At 42.7% G+C, this 10,695-nt stretch overlaps 1 protein-coding gene across 2 annotated transcripts in view; it reads left to right on the top strand.

Annotated features, from left to right (window-relative positions):
* Positions 1–9,648, top strand: part of LOC122540511 (5-hydroxytryptamine receptor 3A-like) — a 27,662-nt gene extending 18,014 nt beyond the window's left edge. Inside the window, exons 6-9 of one of the 2 annotated variants that reach the window (XM_043676375.1) lie at positions 2,487–2,653; positions 4,570–4,780; positions 8,454–8,687; positions 9,360–9,648. In XM_043676375.1, the coding sequence (XP_043532310.1) occupies positions 2,487–2,653; positions 4,570–4,780; positions 8,454–8,687; positions 9,360–9,643 (896 nt within the window). In that variant the 3' untranslated portion in view covers positions 9,644–9,648. The remainder of the gene's footprint in view (positions 1–2,486; positions 2,654–4,569; positions 4,781–8,453; positions 8,688–9,359) is intronic. The other variant, XM_043676377.1, reaches the window with a different exon arrangement.
* The last annotated feature ends 1,047 nt before the right edge of the window (positions 9,649–10,695 follow it).

The raw sequence follows: 10,695 nt of genomic DNA, 5'->3' as shown, positions 1-10,695 counted from the left end.
GGTGATAGGTCAGACTGGGGTGGGCGCGGAGAGGTCAGGAGGAAGATTGCAGGTTAGGAAGGCGGTTTCCTCATTTCCCCTCCCCCCACCTTGTCTCAGTCAAATCCCTCGAACTCAGCAGCGCCTTCCTAACCTGCAATCTTCTTCCTGACCTCTCCGCGCCCACCCCAGTCTGACCTATCACCCTCACCTTGACCTCTTTCCACCTATCGCATTTCCAACGCCCCTCCCCCAAGTCCCTCCTCCCTACCTTTTATCTTAACCTGCTGGACACACTTTCCTCATTCCTGAAGACGGGCTTATGCCCAAAACGTCGATTCTCCTGTTCCCTGGATGCTGCCTGACCTGCTGCGCTGTTCCAGCAACACATTTTCAGCTCAGATCTCCAGCATCTGCAGACCTCACTTTCTCCTATAAATAAGACATAATGGCAAAGCTTTCTTGTGTGACCATTGTGGAAGAACACTTATATTTACTACACATGCTGCTGGTGATGTTATTAAATTATAGAGTCACATAGTCATACAATATGGAAGCAGACCGTTCAGTCCAACAGACCATGCCGATCATAATTCCAAACTAAACTACACCCATCTGCCTGCACTTGACCCATATCCCTCTAACATTTCTTATTCACGTACTTGTCTAAATTTCCTTTAAACATTGTAACTGTACCCGCATCCACCACTTCGTCTGGAAGTTTATTGCACATACGAACCACTCAGTGTGTAAAATATCTGCCACTCACATCTTTTTTAAATCTTTCCCCTCTCACCTTAAAAATAAGCCACCTAGTCGTGAAATCTCCATGCTCAGGAAAAGACACCTGCCATTCACCTATACCCGTCATTATTTTATAAACCTCTAAAAGGTCACCTCTTAACATCCTATGCTCTAGTGAAAAACATTCCAGCCTATTCAGCTCCCCCTCTCTTTTTAACTCAAAGTTGAACTTCAGGCAAACACTTAGTTAGCAACATTGGAAGAAAAAAATCATTGGATGACATAGTTCAGATAGTTCAAAGCTGTGCAGGAGGGATAAGTAAATAAATGTCATTAAGAAGGGAAACTTTGCTCTTCATTGAAGGCACTTAAAACTCAGGTAATTAGGTTATTCAATATGTATTTGGTTATGTTGCAAAATAAAGTACAGAATGTTTAAGCCTATCCTTCAGATTTAGATTTAATTCAATGCCACAAATTAACTGCTTGCAGTTGAATGTGTGCAAGGGAAGAAATTTTATTATTTGATAATTTTAATTCTATTAAAATGTTACATAAATGGCCAACATTTATGCACCAACACAATAGTTGTGGAAAGCTTGACATTAATTTATTTTTCTAGAAAAGTTATGAAGTAATCCATGACAATGCTGATGGGATTTGCTTGTCATGCATATTCTGTTAATTATGTTATAATTTATTAATTATGTTATAGTCATTCTAGTACATTGACTAAATTAATTACGTACTGTAAATTTAATTAACTTTACTAGATTAGCTCATTTCAACCCCTAACTTGTTTTTGTTGGCAACAATCAGTTCTTTTTTCTGACTGTTTCTGACTCATAGAGTCACTCAACAGAAACACCAGGTTTGGAGAATTTTCTGTCAGAATGAAAAATTCAATAAGCCAGAAGAGAATTAGAGAACCTGCATTGGCATAGCGCCTTTCAAAACCTTTAAAGTAATTGAAGCACTTCTGAAGCAAAGGTGGCTGTCATAATTTAGGAAACACAGCAGTCAGTTTGTAAATAGGATTCATCATACTCAAGTCTAAAGATCATACGCACTCCTATTCATCGTGTTCTTCATCTCCTGATACATACTAATAAATAAACAGCAAGGTCCCAGTTGCACCTGTGGGATTGGTTAACAAATAGGTTAGCTCATCCATCAAGGAAATTAGTGGCAGTGTTACAAAATGGGAGAACTTGTCCACATATCTGTTTGGTTCCTCACATCAGAAAGTCTCAATCTTATGATGCATAACCGCACCCACTTCAAGGTGTACCACAACACTGTTCACCAGTTACTAACTGTTCCTTGACCTAATTGACTCCAGGTCAATTCTTATCCTTTCATTAAACTTCTCCATTTCTCATCCTTTCCTATATCTGTGATTTTTTTTCCAGCCCTGCATCAGTCTAAGATCACTATATTCCTTCAGTTAAACCTCCCTGACTCTCAGCTGCCCATCCTTTCAGCAGTCTGGGCCCAATGCTCAGGAATCCCACCATAGACCTTTCCTCCTCTTCACCTTTCTCTTCTTCTTAATGATGCTTCTTAAAAGCTACCTCTTTGCCTGTGCTTTTGGCCAACTGCCCTTACATCTTATTTCGTGGCTTTGTTTGTTATATAGCACTTCTGTGAAATGTCTAAGCACCTTTTATTAATTGACACTCTATATAAATTTAAGTTATTGTAGTGTTATATTCTAAAATGAGTATGCAAGTTGCCCGACTGTTTTGCTTTAATATTTCCAGTCCAAGATATTAATATCTCCCTGTGGCGATCTGCTGAACTTGTGAAATACGACAGAAGTGTTTTCATGAATCAAGGTGAATGGGAGCTTCTTTATGTCGACACCCAGTTCAATGAGTTTAACCTTGAACGAGGATTGTCTGTGGGCTATGCAGAAATGCGCTTTTTTGTAAGTTCTTCTTGCTTAATACTTTATGATTAGCTTTTGGTCTTTATAAGGGAGGCAGGGGATAGTGGTAATGTCACTACAGCCAATAACCTCAGATTAAAGTTCTGGGGAGATAAGTTCACGTCCCACCATATTAGACAGTGAATTCAATTTTTTTTAAATCTTGAATGGAAAGCTAGCCTAAAGATAATGGTGCAATCACTGTTGATTGGTGTAAACATCTGGTCAGCACCTCTGTCTTAACCTCTCTTCATAAAAGAAACAGGAAAAAAAAACCTCTTAAAGTCATAGTATCATCACACAAGAAAGAGTTCGATGCAGTTCTGAGTGGTAAAGGCACCAAAGAGGGGACTAATGAGGAGAAAGAGAGAACAGGGGAGTGATGTTGGTTTATCACCCATGAGTGGATCAGGCTGAAAGGGCCAAATGACCTTCTCTGGCTCCTATTTTCTATGTCTTTATGTTTCATGGGGAAAAGAGGTTGAGATATCTTTGAAGTCAGGAACATAGGAACATGAGGTGATCACTTAGTCCCTGCAGCCAGTCCCATCATTTAATTAGATCATTCACCTATGATCTAATTCCACATTCCTGCCCTAACCCATTTGATTAACAAAAGAAAACCTGTTGATTTCAGATTAAAAAAATTAACTACTGATTTAACATCTATTTCCATTTGCAGATATCAAATTTACATCATATGTAAGTGCACCAAATCTTTATTCCAGTAAGATCCAGCTGTAATTTTTAAGTATGTCTATCCATCAATTCCCACTAATATCTGAAAACCTCAGTTAAATCAATCTTTGCCTTCCCAATTCCACCAATACTACCCTAGTTACTGTAGTCTTTTCTCATAACCTAACCCTTGAAGTCCAGTAATCATTCAGGTAATCATTAAGAGGAACAAGAAGATGGGGTACTGGGCTAATGGTCGGATACTTGGTAGTGTGGATGAGCAGAGGGATCTTGGTGTCCATGTACACAGATCTTTGAAAGTTGCCACCCAGGTAAATAGTGCGGTGAAGAAGGCATATGGTGTACTGGCTTTTATTGGTAGAGGAATTGAGTTCCGGAGTCCTGACGTCATGTTGCAGTTGCATAAGACTCTGGTGCGGCCACATCTGGAGTATTGTGTGCTGTTTTGGTCGCCATACTATAGGAAGGATGTGGAGGCACTGGAACGGGTGCAGAGGAGGTTTACCAGGATGTTGCCTGGTATGGTAGAAAGATCGTATGAGGAAAGGCTGAGGCACTTGGGGCTGTTTTCATTGGAGAAAAGAAGGTTTAGTGGTGACTTGATAAAGGTGTACAAGATGATTAGGGGTTTAGATAGGGTTGACCATGAGAACTTTTTTCCACGTATGGAGTCAGCTATTACGAGGGAGCATAGCTTTAAATTAAGGTATGTATAGGACAGATGTTAGGGGTAGATTCTTTACTCAGCGAGTCGTGAGTTCATGGAATGCCCTGCCAGTAGCAGTGGTAGACTCTCCCTCTTTATAGGCATTTAAACTGGCATTGGATAGGCATATGGAGGACAGTGGGCTAGTGTAGGTTAGATGGGCTTGGATCAGCGCAACATCGAGGGCCGAAGGGCCTGTATTGCACTGTATTTTTCAATGTTCTACGTTCTATGTTCTATGTAAAGTCAATGTCTTTCCTAATTCCAAATTCCTGTCCGGAAGAAGGGTCACTGAATTTGAAACGTTAACTCTGCTTTCTCTCCACAGATGCTGCCAGACCCGCTGACTTTTTCCAGCAATTTCTGTTTTTGTTTGCTTCATATATTTCCTAATGATTGGCACTGAGATCTGACCAGAGTTCAGCCGGTTTAACTAGAGTTTTGTGCAGCTTTCACATAACTTTAGCTCATGATATCTTCATGACAATCTTTCTCTCTTGCTCTACCTTAGCTCGTCATTCGAAGACGTCCTTTGTTCTATGCGGTTAGTTTGCTGTTACCCAGTATCTTCCTTATGGTCATGGACATCATTGGGTTTTATTTGCCTCCGGACAGTGGGGAGAGAGTGTCATTTAAAATTACTCTTCTTCTGGGGTATTCTGTTTTCCTTATCATCGTGTCTGACACTCTTCCGGCCACAGCTATCGGCACTCCACTGATAGGTAAGTAGGGACGTCTTCCACTTGTGACTTTGACTGTATTCTGTGTTTGGTTAAATACTGAATGTTGGACATGAAACCTTTTCAAGAGAAAACCGGCATTAGAAATTGTATCCTGGAAACAAAGACCTACTGATCATAGAGTTGTTATAGGTCAGAAGGAAGCTATTTGGCCCATCAAGACCATTTCATAACAAATCCCACAGCTAAGCAATCCCAAGAGGGAAAATGACAAATAAACAGAAATAGATTGATGAGGGAAGAGTTAATTAATAGTTAACACAAACGGGGAAGGTCATAGCTACTTAACTACGTTGTCTAATCATTGGTACAAGTACAGCCTACATAAAAACAGCAAAGAGGAGTCCTGAAGAAGAGTAATATTAGACTCGAAAGGTTGTCATGGTTACTCTCTCTCTACAGATGCTGCCAGCTCTCGTGAGTTTCTCCAGCAATGTCTACCTTTATTTCATATTTCCAGCATCCCTCAGTGTCCTACATACAAACCCCATAGGTTTCTTTGAAGAGGTGACGAGACAGGTCGATGAAGGTCGAGCTGTGGATGTGGTGTATATGGACTTCAACAAGGCATTTGATAAGGTTCCCCATGGTAGGCTCATTCATAAAGTCAGGAGATATGGGATACAGGGAGATTTGGTTGTCTGGATTCAGAATTGGTTGGCTGACAGAAGGCAGAGAGAGGTTGTAGATGGAAAGTATTCTGTCTGGAGGTCAGTGGTGAGTGGTGTTCCTCAGGGCTCTGTTCTTGGGCCTCTGCTCTTTGTAGTTTTTATAAATGACTTGGATGAGGAGGTTGAGGGGTGGGTTAGTAAATTTGCCGAAGACACAAAGGTTGGAGGTGCCGTTGATAATATTGAGGGCTATTGCAGGCTGCAGTGCAACATAGACAGGATGCAGAGCTGGGCTGAGAAATGGCAGATGGAGTTCAACCTGGATAAATGCAAAGTTATGCATTTAGGAAGGTTGAAGTTGAATGCTGAATATAGGATTAAAGACAGGATTCTTGGCAGTGTGGAGGAACAGAGGGATCTTGGTGTTAAGTGCATAGATCCCTCAAAGTTGCCACCCAAATGGATAGGGTTATTAAGAAAGCGTATGATGTTTTGGCTTTCATTAGCAGGGGGATCGAGTTTAAGAGCTGCGAAGTTTTGCTGCAGCTCTACAAGACCCTGGTGAGGCAACACTTGGAATATTGTGTCCAATTCTGGTTGCCCTTTTATAGGAAAGATACGGAGGCTTTGGAGATGGTGCATAGAAGTTTTACCAGGATGTTGCCTAGACTCGAGAGCTCATCTTACAAAGAGAGGTTGATTAAGCTTGGACTTTTCTCTCTGGAGAGAAGGAAAAAGAGAGGTGACCTGATCGAGGTATACAAAGTAATGAGAGGCATGGATAGAGTCAATAGCCAGAGACTTTCTCCCAGGGCAGGATTGACTGGCACGATAGTTTTAAGATAGTAGGAGGAAGGTATAGAGGAGACGTCAGAGGTAGGTTCTTTACGCAGAGAGTTGTGAATACATGGTATGCGTTGCCAGCTGTGGTGGTGGAAGCAGAGCCACTAGGGACATTTAAGTGACTGGTGGACAAGCACATGGATAGCAGTGAATTGAGGGGTGCATAGGTTAGGTTATCTAATTTTAGATTAGGAATAATCCTCGGCATAACATCGTGGGCCAAAGGGCCTGTTCTGTGCTGTACTTTTCTATGTTCTATGTTCTATGTTTGGATTACAAATCTATATTTTGTCACCCATCTGCTTAATTTTGAGTGCCATGGAATTCTTCAGGAACCGTGTCTCTGTCTAGCCTCAGCCAATTTTAAAATGTGTGAGAGCCTTCTGATTTTCTGATTCAGAGTGGCTCCACTGATGTGGACATTTACCTTGAATGTTCAGTGGGAGAAGATGGACTTGTTCAGCTTAGAACAAAGGAGATTGAGGGGATATTTGATAGAGATATATAAGATTATGGCAGATTTAGATAAAAGACAAAGAAAAAAAATTCCCATTAATTGATGGAACAAAATCAAGGGTTGTCAGATTTAGGATTCTGCCTAAGGCATGCATGGGGAGGATGTGAAGAAGGATTTTTTTAAGCAATGAGTGGTAACAAACTGGGCCTCTCTGCCTGTGAGGATGGGAAGGTGGAGATGATGTATGAATTGAGGGAAATAAATCATCAGGACTATAGGGAGAGAGCAGGGGAATAGAACTCAACAATTTGCTCTCCAGACAGCCAGCATTGGCTTTATGGACCAAAGTCTTCCTCCAGTGCCACAATGATCCTACTGAAGGACTGAAAGAATTAGCCTGGTGCTGACACAGGCACATCTTTGTTTCCTCTTGCTCTCTAATCAAACCACAAAGGACTACATGATAAATTTAAAGCATATGAAACAAATCAGAAAATCAGAAGGCTCTCACACTACCATTTTAAAATTGGCTCCATCATTCATCATTAATACTAGTCAGAAATAAAATATTTGAGTATCCCCTATTTTCTCACAATGGGGGCTCCATTGCAGTCAATGACTGCCTTTACTTACCTCATTTGTGCATCCTTCACACATAGCTAATGAAATTATCACTCTGCTTTCAGAGGGAGACATTGTTGAAGTTTCAGTCTTGAGTTTGGTTTGCTGCAGTCCATGTTTTAATGTGGACTATGCAGCCTATATATGCATAAAGCTGTTTAACTATAGTCCTTTCACTGTTTTTGATCTGAAAACATCAAATGCTGGAGGTCACAGCAGGTCAGGTAACATTCATGGAGACAGAGCAAGCTAATGTTTCGAGGCTCAAAGACACCTCATCAGAGTTGATGAAGTGTCATCTAGACTTGAAATGTTAGCTTGCTCTCTCTCCATGGATCATAGAATCCCGACAGTGTGGAAATAGGCCATTTGGCCTCACAAGTCCACACCGACCCTCTGAAGAGTAACCCATCAGACCCATTCCCCTACCCTATTACTCTACATTTACCCTGACTATACACCTAACCTACACATCCATGAACACTATGGGCAATTTAGCATGGCCAATTCACCTGACCTACACATCTTTGGATTGTGGGAGGAAACCGGAGCACCGAAATGAAACCCACACAGACATGGGGAGAACATGCAAACTCCACACAGCCAGTCGCCCAAGGCTGGAATCGAACCCGGTTCCCTAGCTATGAGGTAGCAGTGCTAACCACTCAGCCACCATGCTGCTGCCTGACCCGATGCGATCTCCAGCATTTGTTGTTTTTAGTACAGATTTCAGCGGCTGCAGTAAGTTGCTCCGACATTGTTTTGAGTTTTACCGGCAGCCACTTTCTGCCTCCAACTCATTGACACTGCTCAGTCAAAAAGTGTGGTGTTGGAAAAGCACAGTCGGTCAGGCCGCATCCGAGGAGCAGGAGTGTCGACGTTTCTAGCATAAACTCTTCATTAGGAATGTGAGCTTATGCTCGTAACATTGACTCTCCTGCTCCTCGGATGCTGCCTGACTGGCTTTGCTTTTCTAGCACCACACGTTTTGACTCGGATCTCCAGCAACTGCAGTCCTCACTTTCTCCTGTCACTGCTCAAAGGTTCACTTTCATGCTTAATGGTTGATTATATCAGTAACCAAATTCTATTCTTCTCTCCCCTTGCCCCCTCCCCATTCCAGGTGTATACTTTGTGGTTTGCATGGCTCTGCTGGTGATCAGCCTGACTGAGACCATTCTCATTGTGCGACTGGTCCACAAGCAGGACCTCCAGCCACACGTGCCAGAGTGGGTGAAGAGTCTGATTCTGGACAAAGCCACGGTCTTGCTCTGTCTCCGCAACAAGACTCAGTTCCACTCCATGCATCGCCACAGTGGAACACCAGATAATGCCAGGGACAGAAAGGGCAGCACGGGTAGGTGAATGAATGCCAGGGCAAGCTGGGGTAAAGTTTAGCAGAAATGCCACAGAGGGGCACCTGGCCCTGTGAAATATGAAATTGATGGCCAGTGAAGACTAATTGATACATCAAGACTGACTCATGCATCCTGACAGCTAGTGCACCTTGGGGATGTCCTGAGTTATGGATGGTGTGATATAAATGGAAAGGCCTTTGTTTAACTTTTGCAGGTCAGGGTCTCACATTATGTTTTAACACCTGAGCTACATGGATTGTGGGACACTTAAAGAGTCCCCCCAGCAGCAGTTGGCATTTGCACAACACCTGTAACATCTGCTTCTCAGGCAGGTTATCGAGGAGAAAATTTGACTCTGGGCCCCATCAGGAATTGGTAATCCAAAACTTGGCCAAAGAGGTAGACTTCAAAGAATGGCTTAAAGAAGGAGAGAAGGGTTTGGAGATTTAGGGAGAAAATTCCATCTTCGGGGCTTAGGTGGCTGAAGGCATGGCCACCCAGTGGAGGGATGATAAAAATTGGGAATGCTCTAGAGGCAAGCATTGGAAGAATGCTGATATCTCAGAGGGTTGTAGGGCCAGATTAGATTACAAAGTTAAGGAGGAGTTGTGGCCATAGATGGATTTCAAACAGAGAAACTGTGATTTCTTTCTTTGTCTGTATCTTGACAGTGCAGCTGAATCACTTTGCCTGTGAGAATGGGACAGACTGCGAGAAACCAATTAGCTCCAGCTTACCTCAGGCAGACTCACTCCTCACTGTGGACAACATCCTGCACGAGATCTCAGCAATTCGCCAATTCCTAGAGAAGAGGGATGAGTGCAGAGATATCGCCAAGGAATGGCTGCAGATTGGGTATGTTTTGGACGTACTCCTTTTCCGTGTATACCTAGTGGCTGTCCTGGCCTATGGGATCAGCCTGGGTACTCTGTGGTCCATTTGGCAGTACTCTTAAGTCAACAACACAACAGACTGTACACCTGCTCCACCTGATGCAGTATAAATGCATAACTTGCTTTATCCCTGATGTAATGCTGAGTTTACACAACAGAAATATGCCATTGGAGCTCAACAGGCTCATTGCTAGCTCCACATAAACCAACTTGCACCCTCTTCATCCAGCCCTGTGAATGTCACCTTCTATTCCTCTCCCTATAACACACTTCCCCTTACGTACTCCTATGATTTGATTTTAAAAAATTCAAAATGTTTTCTGCAATCTCTGACACATGGATTCATATGCCTTTTCTGCATTAACAGGAAACATTTCTACTTATGCAACTCCAGCCCCCCACTCCCAACCACCCCCCCAACTCCGCTCCCCTCACCCCTCCCCCATTATGGCTATAGTGGAATTAAAGTATAATCTCAACACCGTCTATTAAATACAGGTTCATTTTAGGTCCCCACAGAAGATTCTAGTCAGCCCCTCTGAGCTCTCTGTCCTTGTTCTCCCTGTGTAATAATTTTTATTTCACATGTATTTCATGAATGTTGATGATATTATAAGCTCTGTAGGAAGGTCTTTCCTCTTCCCAATCAGATGTCTTTCATATTCTAAGCAGCATAAAATGTACTTCCCTTAGCTCTTAATCATGATCATTCCTGCATAACATTTATACAGTTACTCTTTGAGGAGAAAGTGAGGTCTGCAGATGCTGGAGATCTGAGCTGAAAATGTGTTGCTGGAACAGCGCAGCAGGTCAGGCAGCTTCCAAGGAACAGGAGAATCGACGTTTCAGGCATAAGCCCTTCTTCAGGAATGAGGAAAGTGTGTCCAGCAGGCTAAGATAAAAGGTAGGGAGGAGGGACTTGGGGGAGAGGCGTTGGAAATGCGATAGGTGGAAAGAGGTCAAGGTGAGGGTGATAGGTCAGACTGGGGTGGGGGCGGAGAGGTCAGGAACAAGATTGCAGGTTAGGAAGGCGGTGCTGAATTCGATGGATTTGACTGAGACAAGGTGGGGGGAGGGGAAATGAGGAAACTGGAGAAATCTGAGTTCATCCCTT

Source organism: Chiloscyllium plagiosum, chromosome 35 (assembly GCF_004010195.1).
Source record: "Chiloscyllium plagiosum isolate BGI_BamShark_2017 chromosome 35, ASM401019v2, whole genome shotgun sequence".
NCBI classification, from domain to species: domain Eukaryota; kingdom Metazoa; phylum Chordata; class Chondrichthyes; order Orectolobiformes; family Hemiscylliidae; genus Chiloscyllium; species Chiloscyllium plagiosum.
Note: the sequence above shows the minus strand (reverse complement) of the source record. Positions and strands in the feature narration are given on the sequence as shown.